This window comes from Berghia stephanieae, chromosome 2 (genome assembly GCF_034508935.2).
Source record: "Berghia stephanieae isolate SIO BIC M18660-M18661 chromosome 2, UCSD_Bste_1.3, whole genome shotgun sequence".
Classification (NCBI taxonomy): domain Eukaryota; kingdom Metazoa; phylum Mollusca; class Gastropoda; order Nudibranchia; family Aeolidiidae; genus Berghia; species Berghia stephanieae.
The window spans coordinates 66642212-66662211 of NC_088361.1; the positions used below are offsets into that span (position 1 = coordinate 66642212).

Consider the following 20000-nt stretch of genomic DNA (forward strand, 5'->3'; position numbering starts at 1 on the left):
ATAAATGGATTTTCAAAATTCAAAAACATTTTTACTCAGTGGAGATAGGGCTTTGATTTTAAACAAAAATTTTCCTCAAAAAGAGAAAAAAACATTTTTCATAGTCATTGCTAAACAAATTCAACATCCCCCCCCCTCCCCAATGTTGAAAGTGTACCTTTAACCTCTATCTTATGGGTGACAGTGCTAATTGCTTTATATCCGGAGTTATCTTCTCCCATTCATAGATTTAGCCTATAAATGCAAATTACTCTTACTAACTCACCTTTCTGGATTTCTAGAATGGGAGTCGACTCCCTCGAGCTTGGATGGACATTGCTGTCCACTTTTTCTGACACTTCTAATTGCTCTAAACTGGCACCTCCACTGACAGGTTTATCAAAACTGCTGCCATCGCTATTACTCTTGCTGAAGTCACCAGACATGGTCTGACGATGAATACTCAACTGGGGATAGGGACTTGCACCATCATTGCTACATGCAAATGACAGCGGTGACTGGTTACGAGCTGTTTGAATGACATTTAAATTTTAAAATAATGAGAATTGTGCAAGACAAAAGTGTCATCACCAGTTTAAGTATGAAATAAAGCATGAAATAATTTTTTTCTAAATAAATGGATTAAAAAAAAAAGATTTAAGACATGCATGAAAAAGAAGATTTAAAAAAAAAGTAGACAGCTTTACTAGTTAAAAATGTTTCCCACTTTCTGGACAGAACACAAATCTATTGCGAAATATTTTTTGCTTTCCAACTAATCAAATCACAGATAAGAGGACAAAGGGGAGAAAGAAAGTGGGGAAGGGGGCAAATGGTAATAAACATTCCATCTATGGAGGACTTAAATGCTGATCATTTGCTGAACAGTCTTATAAGTAAAAGGACCACATTAAACTATACTATAAAGTTAGGTGAAAAAAATTGTTTTGATTAGAGTCAGCTTATGATTGCCATCAAAATAGGCTTAATGCTGTGTTTGTATTTTCAATTGAAACAATTATCCCATTTTGCTCAATAAGAAAAAAGAAATCCAACTCAGCCATTAAAAAAAATCCCCAAAACAAATGAAATGAAAAAAAATATATTTGATTAAAGCCTTATTCTGATACCATGTCCACTCAAACTACAAGCTGAAATAAGAACTCTTGGTTTAAATCATAAAATTTTGAGTTAAATTTATGCATCTATTTGCTACATTAAGGAAAATGAATATTGTTTTGTAACCTGTAAAAGATTCAACATTTCTAAAATCTGATTATTTTATACTTCGATTCAATTTTGGACATTTGGCCCACCCACATAATACAGTATACTCGCTGGATTTGTTTGAAAAAAAAACTGTCATTGATTCTAGTCGGCCAGATTTCAGCATTACAATATGCTGGAGCCAGGTGACCAAATGTATTAGTTACCTCCCATAAGCATCAGAATTCAGAACGCTCGGATACTAGCACACTTTTTTGCTTTTCCCAAGAGCTTGCTAGAATCCAACGAGCACCATACCAGATTATAGGAGTGGGTGGGTCTATAATTCTGACAATATGACATGACACTTACTATGAATTTCCGAGTCGATATCCACAATAAATTGCTGGTCCAGGAGGATCTGTGATATTGTGATGGCTGTGTCCCTTACAACAGGTCCTGGTGGTAAGGCCAGATCTGGACAAGCGAGATATACAATTGTTAAATGATCTGACAGCATCTTATCCATTTTGCATCAATTGTAAGTAGCTTAAACCTTGAAATATTATATTGCCATAATATATGTAGACAATTGAAATAATTAGAAATTTTTCACTGATCAGAACTCAAACATTGATTTTGATGAAAACACTCAAATAGGAAATCAATGTTCTAAACACAACCGTTTAAAATTCATTTTCGAAAATTAGATATCTAATTTAAGTGAAAAGAATATTCAATGAAAGCCGATCCAATCGAATCTGACTGCAGACTTTCTGATTGTAAATTGTATTGATTAATTTTTGTATTATTAAAACTAATAGCTATTTCCTAATTACCTCAAACATTCTAAAATATAAAAAGAGGCATGAGACAAGCTAACACTTGGGGGAATATTTAACTCTCTGAATCACTTTCATGAAATTCAACTTTCTAAATCTCTCAAGATAAGGCTGATATTATATAAAAAATAATCAAAATGAGGCTGTGAATAGAATTTTATAAAACCAGCTGAAGGCAGAATAAAAAAAAGGCATACAAATTCACATCCTTGATTTAAGTGAAATCTCACCTGCTGGTAAAGCATCTTTGTTCTTCATAATCCAGTGAACAAGCTCTGCTCCACTGAAACATTTACGCAGAGACTGTAGTTCATTGTGAATTCGATGAAGGATGGAGGGAGGACTACGCTGACGATTTTCTTCCAAGGTGAGATGATCTCCTTCTGTGTATTGCTGACATGCATAAAAAAAAAAGAAAAAAAAAAAAAGTAAAATTCAGTGTATTCTCAGCTCTCCTGACAATGGACAAGAAAATGATGTGCCTATAATTTCGAGGAAATTTGTACTGCTTCCAATGGGATAATAATTGTGTAGATTACCCAGTGTTGTAATTGATATAGAATTGTAATTTTTGATTTAACATTACCTTAATCATTACAATCGAATCAGGCTTGACATTGATGAGCAGTATGATTGTGTAATAAATTGATAAACAAAATCATACTGCACCATCAAAGTTAGGGGCCCAAAATGGAAGTAGAGCTTTTTTTTTAACATCGAAACAACAGAAATGAATATTTCTCACCCTATTTATGTATTTCCAACAATTTATTCAGCAACAGCAAAAAAAGATCTCATGGCGCAGAACGTTTTAGTTAGGTTTTTCTTCTTCTGTGTTTTCATTTATAGATTGTTTTAATAGGGAAGAAAAGTCGTGATGTCACACCCTCTACTTTTCCAGTTCCCAAATCCTTGGAAATGTGTATGTATCCAGTCCCTCGGAGGACTAATAATGAATAGGCTACAGATTGAATCAAAAGGTGGCATAACTATTTTAGCAGCAGGATGTATAGGCAGATTTGTAGGATTACGGGACGTAAAAGAGCGAGGATAACCAGCATATATTTAGACTAGGAATAAGATGCCATCACTCTGAAACCAGAAGATCAATTACACAAGGTGGTATGTATCCAGTCCTCTGGAAGAGTGGTTTTACACTTCCATTTTTTTTTTTACATTACACTATTGTTCCCTATTATGACTAGAAAGAAGTTTATTTCATCATTAAAATTCAAAGGATGATAAATGAGCAAATCATACTTACGTATTCTTTGAGGTTAATGTACAGACTGATAAGATGTCCAGTAGAAAGGGTGAAGAGATGGAAGCGGAAAATGACATCATTCTGGTTGATATATAGATGATAATTTGTCAAAGATACTTTAGCATACACTGTATAGTTCATATCTTTTTAATTATTAGACATTCTAATCGAGATTCATATCATTGAAAAAAATTCTCCACAAGATTTTTAGTTGGAATTCACATAAGTTCAATGGCACTTATTCTTTAGTCATGATTCTGTCTTATATTATTATCAACAGTTTCTAAATTGATTTCACTGGACATGTAACTAATACTGATTGCTCAAATGGATATTTAGCTATCTGGAATCTGTAATAATTGGAATTGGAGTACTCTCTCTATTTCTATTTCTCTCTCCCCCCCTCTCTCTCTCTCTCTCTCTCTCTCTCTCTCTCTCTCTCTCTCTCTCTCTCTCTCTCTCTCTATATTATATATATATATATATATATATATATATATATATATATATATATATTATATTATATATATATATTATTTATTATATATGTATTATATATATATGTATCTAAATAGATTTTTCTCATTTTCTATCTTAAAAATTAAATCTTAAAGATAATTCATACCGCTTGAGAGAGTAAGAGGTCCTTTTTGATTCCTCGGCCGTTGTTGTTCATGAACTTTATCAAATGCTAAAATCAAAAGAAAATTAAAAAAAACTTAGCATATTGTAAAGGTAACATCTAAACAACAAAAAAGTTAATTCCTAATTAATCTTATTTTTCCAAAGTGAAGACACAATTCCTAATCCACATACCAAATTTTTTTCCGGATGAAAACGCCCCTCTAATTTCCCATTTCTTTGACGAATAACCCACTTTTTTTCACCAAGTATGTAAAAAAAACTTTTAAAATTTAATCAATTTTCTTGCAAAAGAAGCACCTTATTAAAAATGTTGAATCATTGAAACCATCTACACGTTCTCAATAGAATCTTATATCTTGCAATTGTTATCAACAGCAACAAATTAATTGAAACTGTCAATTTATTTACAATAGAATCCTATATTTTGCAATTGTATTGACGACAACAACAAATTCATACAGACTATTTTATAATAAGCCATTGACATTTACATGAACAGCAAGAAAACAAGCAGGAATCTTACACTGATGGCAAGCATCCAGTTGTGAGCTTCGGTATAGGCAGATGCTCCTTTCTTTTTCAAAAGCTCAGCTTGAGTTTCAAAGTCCTGAAGAGAATAGAATGAAAGGAGGAAATAAGTTGATCCATTGATTTTCATCAACACAATTTCGTACTATTGTTTTTGATCAACTGCCCAATTTGTAAAAATTTGATCCCATAATATTAATGCAAGTATCATAAGAAACTTGTAGTGTAATAAATAACAACCTATGAAATTAGAAGAATTGTGTGTGTGTGTGTGAGAGAGAGAGAGAGAGAGAGAGAGAGAGAGAGAGAGAGAGAGAGAGAGAGAGAGAGAGAGAGAGAGAAAGAGGGAGAGGAGAGAGAGAGAGAGAGAGAGAGAGAGAGAGAGGAGAGAGAGAGAGAGAGAGAGAGAGAGAGAGAGAGAGAGAGAGAGAGAGAGAGAGAGAGAGAGAGAGAGAGAGAGAGAATGGTGAATAGTTGATACCAACCTGAACCATCAAGACCCACAAGGATTCCAGAACTCTACGGAAGCAGGACCTGTAGAGCCATGTGCTCATAGAATCCAGGTATTTTTGGAGAAAGCTGGTAATTGGTTCCAGTGCAGTTGCCATAGTAACTCTTGAGTCTTTCAAGTGCATTAGCAGGGGTAGTCCATCACGTACAAAGAGATTTAACTAATGGAGAAACGAATAAAAAAATTACACATGAAAAATATAATACAGTGATTTGAATAATGCATTTTTATTCAATGACTTACACAGTGGTCTTAAATAAAACGACTTTTAAAGAAAAGGATTAAATGGACCATTATTAAGCATTTTGCATGACACTTTAAAAAGTCTTCAATAAAGCACAGCTACTGCAGGGGTTATAAATAAAAGGTATATATTTTAAATGTTAAAGGTCACTGCTATCTAAAAGTATTAAAAGCGTAGCAATTTCCTAAATACCAAAAAAAAAAAAAAACCCAAATAAAAATAAATAAAAACCCTCCAAAAAGCCCCTTAACAAAACAAAGCAACACCCCCCTCCCCATCAAAAACAAACAAAACAAAAAAACCCCCATCAAACTACCAAAAAAAATAAAAAAAAATAAAAAACCAACTCCCCCCCCCCCCCCTCAAACAACACAACAATATACACAAAAACAAATAAAAAAAACTCCAAAACAAGAAATATTATTTATTAACTTATTTAGACAGTTTACAGCAAAGAAAACTTATCTTTTGTAAGCAATAACATACAAAAAATATTTGAATATTTGTTTGTAATGTACCTTGTAAGCAATAAGTCTACACATAGCAGTAAGAACAGCCATGCTGTGTTGCCGAGCTGCTTCCATTGCTTGGTTGACAAAACTGACGTGTTGCTCTTTAAGTACAGCCACATCAACGGACCTCAGGGATGAATTGAGGCTACTGCTACCAATGGTGTCCTCCGACAAACGGCCAGAATGATTCACACGGACGTAATCTGTTTTGATTAATTAATCTAATTAAATCTTATTCATTAATTGTTAATTATTAATCAGAAAATGTTATGTAATGATGATAATGTTCATGCCAGTTAGTAGTCATGCGATTAGGACATTTATGCTTCATGGTATAAGATAAAGCGGTGTGTGATAAAACCCAGTAGTTATTGTAGTTGTAAGAAGGGCAGGGGGCATGTGTCATGATGGAGACAGCAAAATAACGACAATGATGATAATGATGGGGGTGATGATGATGATGATGATGATGATGATGTAGATAAAGCCCAATATGTATTCTATTGTTGAGCTTTGAGCTTTTTTTTAATATAGCGCAATATCCACTAAACATGCTCAAAGCACTTACAAGGGGTCTCTGATCAACAGCAACACTTAACATGTAGGACGAGACATGATGCCTGTTAGATGACATTACAATTTTTTTCCGACAAGACAATGCTGTTAACGGCCAGGTACTCATTTTATATCTGAGTGTGGTGAGAGAATGTGAGTAACAGCCTTTTCCAAGGGCTCAACTATACGCTGAGCAAAGCTCAAACCCAGGACCTCCGATCTGACATAGCCACACAATCGATGACAGAAGGCCGCAGAAAAGTGTTTACACACAACAAACATACAACTCTCTGCAATGAGTTGCGTTTCTCTTCAATTAAGGATTTACAAATCATCAGGACCATGAGCTTGTCCTCATTTATGCTCAATAGAATTTGAGGTCTTTTACTGAAATATGAACAAATAAAATATTTGGCATTTGGTTAACCCCGTCAAGGGTGGAGAGAAATCCTAGTAACCTAATCTTTGTGTCATAACCTTACCAGACAAAATAGAATCTGCCATGTCTTTGACAATAACTGGTGGTGATGAGATATCACAGGGACCCTCGTCAGTCGACGACGCCATGGATGGAGTTTTGCATTCTGGTTCAATCTTCATGGACCCTGTCAGATTTTCTCTGTATTCCTCTAGCATTTGAAGGCAAGCAAATGTGTTGTTGATCCTGGTACACATAAACTGGGACACAGGCTCGTAGCGGTCACAGAGGTAGTTAGTTTTCCTGTTCAGGTAAAACAGACAGTCGTGGGAATCCTCAGCTTGATGGCGACATCCCCAGATCAGACCACCTCTTTGTTGACTTTCTGTAAATTCCAAAAGCTTAAAAAAACAAGAAAAAAATTGGAACTTAAATAGTAATTCTCCGCCTGCCTCCATCTCTTAACCTAAACATAGTATTATTTTTCTGAGCCGATGTTGTTAATAGGAATTGTCTTCCTAACTGCATCTTATGAAAAAAGGTGATTCTTAGAAATGATAATTTTATTTATGGTTTTATTGCCATTAAATGGAGGAGAAAAAAAAATATATAAAAAGTGATTCAGGATTGTGGAATTGTAAACTTATGATGATGGCAGGTAAAACAAGCAATTTGTTTGATGAATATTAAATAAGTACATCTCATTAATGTTTTAAAGAGAAGATTTGATTTATGTTTATGCAACCTTTACTCCTTTCAACATTTATGTATGTGAACATCAATAGAAAAAAAAAAAAAGATCAGAGCAAATACCTGAGGACCTATCAGTCTAACTGCAATATTCCTGGGCGTGCCACACAAATCCATACACAACATATTGCTGGTATATACAATGATCATATTGCACATGGCCTGAAGAGAAAAGACAGTTGAAATTACGATAACATTTATTCCAGATCGAATACTTTAAAAACAATTATTTCCAAATAAAAATATAAAATTAAAAAGAGGAATTATCTTAAATTAAGTCCCAACTTCTATCCCTTTCATCCTTTACTTTCCCATTGGCCTCCAATTAATTAATCCTTAGAAAAATAATTATATTTCTTATCAAAAATAATGTATCGTATCACTTTGTAATGAACACATGCACCTATTGAGTAAATTGACTGGAAAGTAGTGTATGTGATGTATGCTAAATTCAAGATTGGTTACCTTCAATAGTCTAAGGTGGAGTGATAACTTAATCTTCTTTCCATCAAAGAGAGGATAATCCGTCTTAGAGTCATCAGACAGGAGGGTGGAAAAATCTAAGGATTCATTGCCAAAGGACACCTCTGAAGCGGTTTGTGGAGTGGGAGTGACATAATGTGAATTATCTCCCTTCTCAGATCGATTAGATTTGATAGACGACTGACGATTTAGGTTTCGATTTACAGAAGAAGTGTTCACTTTGTATGTTGGACAAGTACAAGGAGGAACACCTCCATTTTGTTGATGCCGATGTTGATGGTGATTGAGATGGTGGTGATTTTTATTGTTGTCATTGCTCATAATACTTGAGGAAACTTGGGAAGAAAGGGGGAATAATTTGGTAGGGCTACTGTTATCCACAATGAAAGGGCTATCAGTTATCATTGTGGCAACCAGTGTAGAACTGAAATTGCACAGACGTTGTAGAATCACAAGAAGGTCAACTGTTGATCCTGATATTGGGAGCATGGCCTGAGTAAGGGGAGGGTTAGGAAAGGAAATGTTGGACTCTAATGAGTCTGAAAACTCGTGGTCCATGCTGTAAGAATAGGGGTCCCATGTGTCAATGGTGCTGGAAGCTCTTGATGACATGCTTGCTGGAGCATCAGCACGAAGGATGAAATTCTCACATTTGTTTTGTGGTGTTGGGGTCATGTTTGGATTGAGTTCTGGTGAAGGTGGTTTGGTGAAAACTGGATGAGACATATCTGTCGAAGCCAACAACTGTGATTCAAGTCTCAGAGGTGGAAATCCGTAAACGTTTCCATTCGTGGAGTGACACTCTTCTTCATAAGAGTTTTCATGGTTTGGACATACTTTGTCTGATGGCGGTGTAATCATCCGGAAAGTGGCGAGGTCATTACAATTCCCATTTTGATTACTTTTAGGATGATTTTCAGCTATGTAATTATGATCTTTCACATAAATTAGTCCTTGTTTTTGGTTGGAATTTGGTAGTTCCACACTGTTGTCCTCACTATCTCGTACCCGATTGTTATTATCAACATCTAATGTGGAGAGGTTGGAAACTTTGTTGAATTTTATTTTGATTTTTGAAACCTTCTTTGTCTTATTACTGAATATCTCAGTTGAGTCACCAAATCCATCACTTGATAAACTGTCAAGATATTCTGGAAGTGACAAGCGTCTTGCAGCTGATCTGCGCATGGTGTCATTACTGACAGGAGCTTCATTCAAATTGAGTGATCTAGAATCCATATCTATTGTAGCTCTTCTGATACTTGTGTCATTCTGACCTTTATTGGATGGTGACTGCTCATTTTCGTTCTCTGGAATTGGCTCTCTCATTAAAAAGGCAGAATTTCTATCTTTTCCTACACCAGAGGGCTGAAAAAAAATGTTGAAAATGACATATTATGTGTTGGATTTCTATTAATGGTTGTCTTATAGTGTAGACAGTCATCAATAAATTCATTAATTTAGAGATTTAGAGCATATAAATTGAGTAAAGTAACTCACTTGCAGTTGACACGGCTGTTCCAATGCTAGTTAAGCAATTGTTATAAAATTATTAAAGACTCACTCAATTGTACAGAAATTCACACTAAAATCTCTTATTTTGTAATGACGGCATGTTGGAAACTAAATGCTTTAATTATTTTGATAACAAATCTCCTATAATCATTTAAAACATAAACTTCAGTCAATTGACCATGAAGATTCTTGAAATGTTTATAAATTGTCATCCCAGTGCCTAACATAATCACTATGTTTAAAAACAGATCCATTTGCCTATTGTCATCAATACAGTTTTCATGAGTCGATCCCCAGTTGAGGCTGATTTTTTGGTATGTTTTTTCATCTTCTATTTTTCTTTCTGCTTTGTCTGGCACTGTTTTATTCACACTTTTTCAGAGTTTTCATTGACTGCAAAACATAATGAGTTTAAGTGTATTTTAATGATTATAATAGATAAACAATGAAGTGTAATACGAAGTACTCACCAAAGTAGGCGATGCCCTTCCTTTATGGTTGATGATGCTGCTGAAGGCACTGTTGAGGGATGGGGTTATTGATTTGGCCGACACAGACCGACTTGGTAACTCTGAGCTACCATTCAAGGACTGGTAAGCAGAGAATGGCATTGGGAGGTTCAAGTTTTGGCTTGTGTACTGAAGAAGATGGAAAATGTTATACATACCAATTGGTTGATTTGCTTATAATCTTTGCATTTGTATATTTGAAAAATGTTAATGGGAAAAGTATATTACTGGTAATGGGTGGTTTGGGTGGAAATGGGTAAATAGAAATACAGTCCTAAGCTCACATGATGTAAACTACAACTAGATCTAAGTTTAAAAAAAAATATGGCCTTTATCCTAAAATAAGATGTACGAATGCTCTCAAACACTTTCTTAAACTTTTTGAAATTTGGACAAGAAAATGGACAAGGCAGGTTTTTAACGCATTAAGTAGCTTAAGTTACTGCCAACTTGGTGAAGACAGTTCAGATTTGAGTTATAACCAGATAGATAATGTATTAAATTATGATTTGACAGAAAATTTAGCCTCATCATTAAAGGATTAAAAACATGAACTTATGGCACAATATCCTGACTGTACTCAAAGTACTTTACAAAACGTCCATGCTAACAGCGACATTGGACGAGAATGCAGTCTCAAAGGCACTACCATAATTTCTTACTGACCACTTATCTATTGATGCCCATGTACTCATTTTACAACTGAGTATAGTGACAAAATGTGTTTAAAGACCCTTTTTCAGGGACTCAACTTGACACTGCCCATACTAAGATATGATCCTCTGACCCACAAATCGGAAGACGGGTATCATTCCACTAGACCACAACACCAAACAACTTACAATTTTACAGGCCGGTCTAGTATCTGGGAATGGATGTATAATTATATAAAGGAAAGGGCTTCTGTACCTTATCACTAGCTATGGTTTCCAATACAAGGTTCTGGAGATGAAGTCTCAATGCTGTAGTTAACTGGGTGAGGCAGGTCACAAAATAAGCCCTCCATGTTTGTCTCCTGTGGTAGATAGAGCATTTGGCATTTAAGGATATGGAATCAAACAAATCGGTATGTACAAAGTTTTGGTTCATGCAAAGAAATATGACAATGCTCTTGACAGAGTGTTCCCGATGCTATTCTAATTTTAATTCAGAATTTGTTAAATGGTAATGATGATTATTATTGCTACTATCATTCTTCTTCTTCTTCTTCTTCTCCTTCTTATCATTATTATTATCAATAATAACAACAATAATGATAATAATGATGATGATGATGATTATTATAATAATACAACTACTCCTACTACTACTACTACTACTACTACTACTACTACTACTACTACTACTACTACTACTACTACTACTACTTCTACTACTACTACTACTACTACTACTACTACTACTACTACTACTATTACTACTACTACTAACAATAATGATAATAATGAAGATGACGATGATGATTATAATAATACAACTACTACTACCACTACTACGACTGCTACTACTACTACCACTACTACTACTACTACTACTACTACTACTACTACTACTACTACTACTACTGCTACTACTACTGCTACTACTACTACTACTACTACTACTACTACTACTACTACTACTACTACTACTACTACTATTACTACTACTACTACTACTACTACTACTACTACTAATAATAATAATAATAATAATAAGAACGACAATAAATGAATCATTACATTCTTATCATCATTAGAATTGTCCACATCTCCATCAAATCACCACCACCACAATAACCTACACCATCACCACCATCATCATCATATCACAATGATCATCCTCATCCCCACCACCACAACCGCCCCATCCATCACAGTCACATCACATACTTACTGAGGAGCAATGTACTGCTTCCAATCGGAGTCCAGCTGGTTGAGACGATAAGCCAGAGCCAGCATTCGCAAGTCAATTTCTACAAGAGGCTGAAAAGATGAAACCAGGGAAAATAATATATAAAAAGTCAGTTAATTGAATTCAATTTTACTCATTTATTGGTTTTTTTTTTCCATTCCTGTGAAGAAAAATTTATTTTGATTGATTAAATCTACTCTTGTCATCAAAGGAACAGAGCTCAATCATCAGCTTGCAAAGGCAGGGGAAGAAGATAGGGGGGGGGGGGTGGTAGGAGGAAGGTGACTTGCTCACCACTCATAAGATATGGTGTGATGCGTTCCCATTACCAAAAGACCATATTACTATTACAAAGAAGTATATAAAAAAAAATAACAAAAACAACCCAACCCCCCCCCCTCCCCCCTAAAAAAACAAAAAACAAAAAAATATTTAAAAAAACAACCCCAAAACAAAACAAAACAAAACAAAAACAAAACAAAAAACAAAAGAAGAAGAACAAAAAAACACACACACAACAAAACAAACAATAAAACAACAAGAAAAAAACAAACAAACAAAGACAGCCCAGTCAAATGATGAACATTGGTTTGTGTGCCCAATGCACTAACAAGTGCTGATAAATCCCAATAAAAATACATCCCGGTACACAACACCATCACACGTACCTCAATAATCACCCTCATTAGTGTGTTGGAACTCAAACAAAATACTGATCACTAACCTGGTGATGTAGACCAGCCTCTGTGAGAATCCGTACGTCATCCATCAGGAATTGATAGTAAGCCGTGGCAGCCATTTGACTTATGCTGAAATAACTGTGGAGTAAAATTGGAAGATGACCACTTTGTGAAAATTGCTACAGCTCACATTATGGTAATCTAATTTTAGAAGCAATATTTGCACTTAGAAACAATAGGAATCTATATCATCTGTAAAATGTCCTTTTTAAAAATCATTAACAACTATAATAGCAATAATGATGACGATAATAATATGGTCATGATTGAATATTGATGATGATGATGATGATGATGATGATGATGATGATGATGATGATGATGATGATGATGATGATGATGATGATAATGACAATGGCGAATATTTTTTTTTTAGTCATAATCAGCCTTTTAGAGAACATACTTATGGAAAATGGCTTCAAAGTTTGACTTGTAATCTGTGACGTCTTCCCTAATGTCTTGAATGAGAATGTTGAGCTGTTTGGGGAAAAAAAAGACACAACTTTAATGAAAAGTACACAAAATTGATACATCACTTTAAAAAAACGTAGAGATTGTCTTAAAGTTAAATTTAAAGTCTCATCGAGAAATATATTGACAAAAATGAGGGTCATTTAAATTGATCAATATTTGAAAGACGAGTCTTCTGGTCAAATTTTTAAATACGAGTTTTACCAGAGTACGGCAGTTAACTGGTTAAAGACACATGATATAAATCAGTATCCGTAATATCTAATTATCACACAGAAAAGTCTGGCTCTTGAAAGATCATCGAATGATAGTGTAGCATTTTCACACTCCAAATTTAAATCTTACCAATCGGGGGTCTATTCCACTCCTCTCTGTCCCGGCTAGGTCATTTCTGGACACAGTTTTGAACATTTCATAAGTTGACTGGAAAATGCTCTGAAATAGCAAACAAATCATGATAGGAAGAGATTAAAGCAGGAATGAGTTAGACAAATGTCATTAAGAATAATTAATCAAGAAGAAATACAGACTTTAATGTTACACCAACGTTTATCTATAAAGACAACGTTACCTTATGAAAACAGGCGTGAAAAAGTCAAATTAAAAATTCTCTGACATTTTGTGGATAAAACTTCTAATTCAAGACATTGCAAAAAATATCTCATAGAAATGACATTGCATTAGCAAAAACAAAACAAAACAAAACAACCCCCCCCCCCAAAAAAAAAACCAAACAAAACAAAACAAAACAAAAAAAAAGACAAAACACTAACAAACAACCCTCCCCCCCCCCATCAAACAATGACAAATCCAACATAATAAACCCTATTTCCTTTATTTGCCTCCTTAGAAGAAAAAGAGTAAAAGAGAAAACAACAATAAAACAAGAGAAAATATTGGGAAAAAAATGAAATAAATAAAAACAAACAAAAAAACAAAACGAAGACAAAACAAACAAATAATATAACAAAACAGCTAGATTATATTATATGATTTTTTAATATATTTTTTTTCGTATCTTCTTGACTATCCCAAGACAAACATAATCACCCAATCACAAAAAAAAAAAAAAAAATAAATATCAAACAAACAACCCCCCCCCCCCCCCCCCCCCAAAATCAACTCATATAATTTGGGACTTTTTTTCTTCCATTATAAGACTTACCTGTATTGTCATTTTGAGACATGACTCAAACTGGGGCACGTTGACGCCAGATGGAGCAAGATATCTCATCAGATGCAAGACCACCTTCAGCAAGGACATCAAAAGTTCTACAAAAATGTAATAAAAGTTTTAAAATTCACTTAAATATGAAACAAACGATCTTTTATAATTATATACATTACATACTTATTTAGAATTCCCACTCATGAACTTTCCAAAGCTACAAAGGTCTCATGTAATTAAACGCTTAGAGGTTTTAATAATATAATATTACAAACCGTTTATCATTATCTATCTACTTATCTACCTATATATATATATATATATATATATATATGTGTGTGTGTGTGTGTGTGTGTGTGTGTGTTAATTCATATGGTGAATAGTTCCACTCTGTTTTCAACCCTTTTTCTGTATTAAAACAACTCACTTATAGAAATACAACAACATATTAAGATGAGATGAGATAAGATAAGATATTGTTTAAAAAAAAAAAAAAAGAGAGAAAACACGCACATACACAGACAAACGCGCAAACGCAAACACATACACAGAAACACACCTTATCTTTCATCTCTTCACGCCAGGAGGCACATACAGCCTGAACACACAAAATACACATCCAACAAAAAAATGATTCCCCTTACAGTGGAGGCTGACAAAGTGATATCATAATATTCAGAAAAGTGAGTGGAGCAGGTACTTATGTTGGTAACAACAAGAGATGATGTGAGTAGGAAAGTGCCAGAAGACAATAGAGAATAAAAACTTTTCGCGGCAGTGATGGGGGTTTGAACCCGCGACCTTACTGGTACGACAACTCCGCCTGGCCGGTGAGATCGTGACTCTACCGTATGAGCTATCCACGATCCCAAAAAGAAAGCACTGGTTCTAACCCCCATCCCCGCTGCGAAAATGTTTTATTCTCTATTGTCTTCTGGCACTTTCCTACTCACTTCATCTTTTGTTGTTACCATAATATTGAGACTTACCAATTCCTTCTGTGGGTTTCTTGCCAGGGAATATCATCTTCATCTGACTAAGAGCCTTGCAGGTCTGAACTTTAAGAGTACGCAGGGAACTTTGAAGTATTTCCATCTGTTTGTGGGATAAACAGTCTTGATTAAATATATTCATAAATTGTGTATTGTTTAGTGATAATGATAATAAAAACAATTATTAAAAAAATAATGAGGATGATGGTGAGGTGAAGATGATGATGATGATAATGATGATACTGATGATGATGATAATAATAATATTAATAATAATAATAATAGTAATAATAATAATAATAATAATATAATAATAATAATAATAATAATAAATAATAATAATAATAATAATAATAATAATATTAATAATAATAAATTTTACAATAATAATATTGATAATAGCAGTACCAAAAAGGAATGCGTTTAAAGTTCAGAACTATATTTTTTTGAAAAGTACATGAGCAAAGGACTCACTCACCTCTCTCTTGACCATGACAATAGCAGTCTTCTTGCCCGGCAGCATCTGATATATACTGTGCACCAAATTGTTGACCAGAGTGAGGTACCCAGGAGACAGACTAAACTCGGAGGTCAGGCTCTCTAAGAATATGATCTTACGATAAACCTCCCCCTGTGTAAAAAGAATGAACATAATAATTGTTAGCACGTGTGTAATTTATTCCCTATACAAAGAACATCTATCATTGATAAAGAAATAAAAAAAAAAAAGCAAAACAAAAAATAAAACCCCCTAAAAAAATAAATAAAACCCAACGAAAACTTGAGCTTTTATATTGAGCAATATCCACTAAATGTGTTCGAAGCACTTTACAAAGGGTCCCTGACCAACAGCAATACGTAACACGTAGTACGAGACATGACGCCTGTTAGGCGATATTACATTTTTTCCCCGACAGAAACAACGCTGTTAACGGCCAGGTACTCATTTTACACCAGAGTACGGTGAGAGAATGTGAGTAAAGAGCCTTTTCCAAGGACTCAACTATGCGCCGAGCAATACTCCAATACCCCAGACCTTCCGATCCGAAAGCGAGTGTCATACCACAAGACCACATAACCGCTCAAAGGACATCGAATCCACCTTTAAAAGAATACTGCTTTGTTTTGGGTCTTTGTAACGCCCACATGTCAATTAGATACTCTCAATCGTTTATCCTGATAAAACGTGGCATGTCTCCATCTGTTTGTCTAAATTCTATGTGTATAATGGTATTTTATTTATTGCTGACTTAAGAAGGGTTTTCAGCCCAAAACGTTCCCTTTTGAGTAGTTTCTTTGTTTCTTGTTTTTTTCTTTTCGGATAGCTGTTGTGTTTATTGTTTTTTTTTTTTTTTTTTGTTCATTACATTTTACACTCCCACAGCTTCTATCAGCTTAGTTTTCAAAATAAGTCACGCCTTTGGTTATCATCTATGTGAAATTGAGTGCCTTTAGAATGATTGAGGTAGACGTCACTCAGCTCTTTGACATTGTTTTCAGACCGCTAATTGGGTGATTGGTTCTCATACTGAACTATCTCTAACATACTGTAAATGTTAAAGGTCACACATAGTTTTGTGTATTAGTTCCGGCAGAACAAGTTAAAATTTTACATAAACGTACAGCATCAATACAACAAAAAAAAAAGGAATATAAAAAATAAGTACATTCCCCCTATAAAAAAATATAAACATAGAAACATACATAGGCTTACATACATACATACATACATACATACATACATACATACATACATACATACATACATACATACATACATACATACATACATACATACATACATACATACATACATACATACATACATACATACATACATACATACATACATACATACATACATACATACATACATACATACATACATACATACATACATACATACATACATACATACATACATACATACATACATACATACATACATACATACATACATACATACATACATACATACATACATACATACATACATACATACATACATACATACATACATACATACATACATACATACCTACCTACCTACCTACATACATACATACATACATACATACATACATACATACATACATACATACATACATACATACATACATACTTACATACATCCTCCCACTCACATAAACAAACACACACACACACACATAAATATGTAAGGATATCTTACAATGCCAAATCGTAAGGCAAATTCCATCAGAAGACGGTTGGACGTGGAAGACAAGGGGGTAAAGTTGTCAATGTCTTCAGCCTGTTTACAACGGCGTTCGTACCTGAGAGAATACAAATGATAACCCATTATCATTAAGAATTCAAAGATGTGACACATAGCCCCAAACTGGACTTATGTTGGGATGATTTTGATGCTGAAAAGTGAATTGAGAGCCAAAATTATAACCCGAGTTACGTCTAATTGATTTATTGAGGGGAATAGCTATCATTTAACTCACTCAATCCTAGAGATTTTTGCAACTATTCAAAATTGGAAAAAAAAGTATTAAAAATGAGCATGTACATAGATAGTTTTATTCAACTACCATTAGCATGTAACAACTAAAAACATTAGCTTTGATACTACGCCTATACTTTGTCTCCAAAAAATGTATTAAATAGGCATGGGGTAAAAGTAACCCGGGAAAACTACGGATATAGTCGGTGTTAGGGTTGAGTGAGTTAAAGGAATCAGACTACATTGTCATATTTCTGATTATTTGACCATGTATGGCCCGGTATAATACCAGATTGAGACGGTAAGTCACATAAGTAATTCAAATAGCATTGGAGTCAGTTAAAAAATTCATAACTTGTTGAAACAGTAAAAAATAAAAACTCCAACAAAAACAAACAAATAAACAAACAAACAAACAAACAACCAAAAAAAAAACCAAAAACAAAACAGCGAAAACAAAAACAAAAATAAAAAAGCAAACAAACAAAAATAAACAAATCGAACAAACAAACGTAACAAAACCCCCCCCCCCCCAAAATAAATCACGAAACTGTAAAACTTTAAAGACTAACGAAATGGACATACTCTTGTTATGTATTTCTTTTTTATTTTTTTAGAGTAATTATTTTTTTTCTTTGCCAATGTATTTAATAATCTCTCTGAAGCAAATGAACCAATAATCATTTTGGATGAATGAATGAATGAATAAAGATTTGTATGAATGTACAAATGAATGAACCAAAATTATCGACGATGAATGATGGCTTTTAGTTGTAAAGTAAGCATCATCTAAGCATCTTTGATATCGGCGATAGTATATTTATCTTTTGAATAATATGTAATTTACATTTACACATCAGGAACATTGTTATGTCGGACTTCAAAATGTGCCATTTTAGAAAAATAAGGGTACACACACACACACACACACACACACACGGTCACACACACACACACACATATATATATATATATATATATATATAATATATATATATATATATATTATATATATTCTCAGTGTTATGCGGTTTATTATAACTATGTGACTCGTCAATGCAAAGCGGTAATACGTCGAGGTGAATGATCTATGAAAAGAGTAATACAATTTTATTGAAGGAAATGGATACATTTTTAAAAAATATGTAAATAACAAAAATAGTATAATGTTGATAATTTTGATTTAAAATTCCATCTTTAATTGTCTTTCCCACCCTGACAAAACACACGTTTCAGACGATGGGCAGACTTGTCTACTATTCCGAACAATTCGTGGAATTACGATAGTTTGGCTCCAATTTCAAAACATCAATAGCATCTCTGGGTCATTAAAACTTATAGAGAATAAAGGTTGACGCCAGATTACACAATTTAAACGACTTTGAAATGTTATTTAATTCTTGCGTAAGTCAATTGTCGATTTTTAAAAGTTAACTATAGCGATTACAATTATTTTTATCTCAAAAAAATTACGTTTTATATTTTTTTCAAGGAATAGGTCTGTGATGAGCCACATATAATAGAAAAGCCCATTAACCTAACCTATTTTATGTTTGCTGGTGATCCTGAAGGATTCCTCTCTTTTATTAAAACCATTCAAGCAAAGTATACTAAGGGTTATATTTTATTTTGAATTATTTTTTCAATCTAATGAAGTCATCCTTGTCTGATCAAAACGAAAACATACAAGGAATTATTCATTAAAACTAGTCAGGCGAAACAATGCTGTTCCCATTTCTTAAGATCATAAACTTCATTGAGAACATCGAATGCACTTCGTCTACACACATTGAGAGATTGTCTTTCGAATAAAGAGAGCATAAAGATAAATGAGAGAGTGATAGTAGGAGAAAAATGGAGAATTAAAAGGATGGTGATGACAGGGAAGGGGAGAGGAATGAGGGGGCGGCGAGGGGGGGGGGAGAGGAGGAGAGAGAGGTAGGACGGTGGGAGGAGGGGGGATGACGATAGAGGAGAAAAGAGGGAGGAACAGAAGAGGGAGAAATAGCAGGCGGCAGACGAGGAGAAAAGGAAAAGAGGAAGAAAAGGAGAGAAAGAGGGAGAAGAAGAAGAAGAAGAAGAAGAAGAAGAAGAAGAAGAAGAAGAAGAAGAAGAAGAAGAAGAAGAAGAAGAAGAAGAAGAAGAAGAAGAAGAAGAAGAAGAAGATTTGTTTTTTGTTTGTTTGTTGCTTTAGGTCTCTTCCAACACAATTGAGGTTATATGAGAGACCGCTGAAACAAAAAAACAAGCAATCTAACAAAAATAGTACAAATGTAAATCAAAATCATAACCTAAAGATATCATA

At 34.0% G+C, this 20000-nt stretch overlaps 1 protein-coding gene across 6 annotated transcripts in view; it reads right to left on the reverse strand.

Annotated features, from left to right (window-relative positions):
• The window catches only part of LOC144965372 (uncharacterized), a 75576-nt gene that overhangs the window by 1809 nt on the left and 53767 nt on the right, over window positions 1–20000 (reverse strand). For all 6 annotated transcript variants that reach the window (XM_078900637.1, XM_078900634.1, XM_078900631.1 and 3 more), the window contains 21 exons: window positions 17417–17519; window positions 15704–15856; window positions 15223–15328; window positions 14231–14337; window positions 13411–13500; window positions 12998–13071; window positions 12579–12672; window positions 11837–11925; window positions 10871–10976; window positions 9923–10090; window positions 7920–9305; window positions 7518–7616; window positions 6769–7105; window positions 5738–5934; window positions 4950–5135; window positions 4460–4543; window positions 3917–3982; window positions 3292–3372; window positions 2258–2420; window positions 1558–1662; window positions 266–508 (listed from right to left, as the gene is read on the reverse strand). In XM_078900637.1, the coding sequence (XP_078756763.1) occupies window positions 266–508; window positions 1558–1662; window positions 2258–2420; window positions 3292–3372; window positions 3917–3982; window positions 4460–4543; window positions 4950–5135; window positions 5738–5934; window positions 6769–7105; window positions 7518–7616; window positions 7920–9305; window positions 9923–10090; window positions 10871–10976; window positions 11837–11925; window positions 12579–12672; window positions 12998–13071; window positions 13411–13500; window positions 14231–14337; window positions 15223–15328; window positions 15704–15856; window positions 17417–17519 (4037 nt within the window). The remainder of the gene's footprint in view (window positions 1–265; window positions 509–1557; window positions 1663–2257; window positions 2421–3291; window positions 3373–3916; window positions 3983–4459; window positions 4544–4949; window positions 5136–5737; window positions 5935–6768; window positions 7106–7517; window positions 7617–7919; window positions 9306–9922; window positions 10091–10870; window positions 10977–11836; window positions 11926–12578; window positions 12673–12997; window positions 13072–13410; window positions 13501–14230; window positions 14338–15222; window positions 15329–15703; window positions 15857–17416; window positions 17520–20000) is intronic.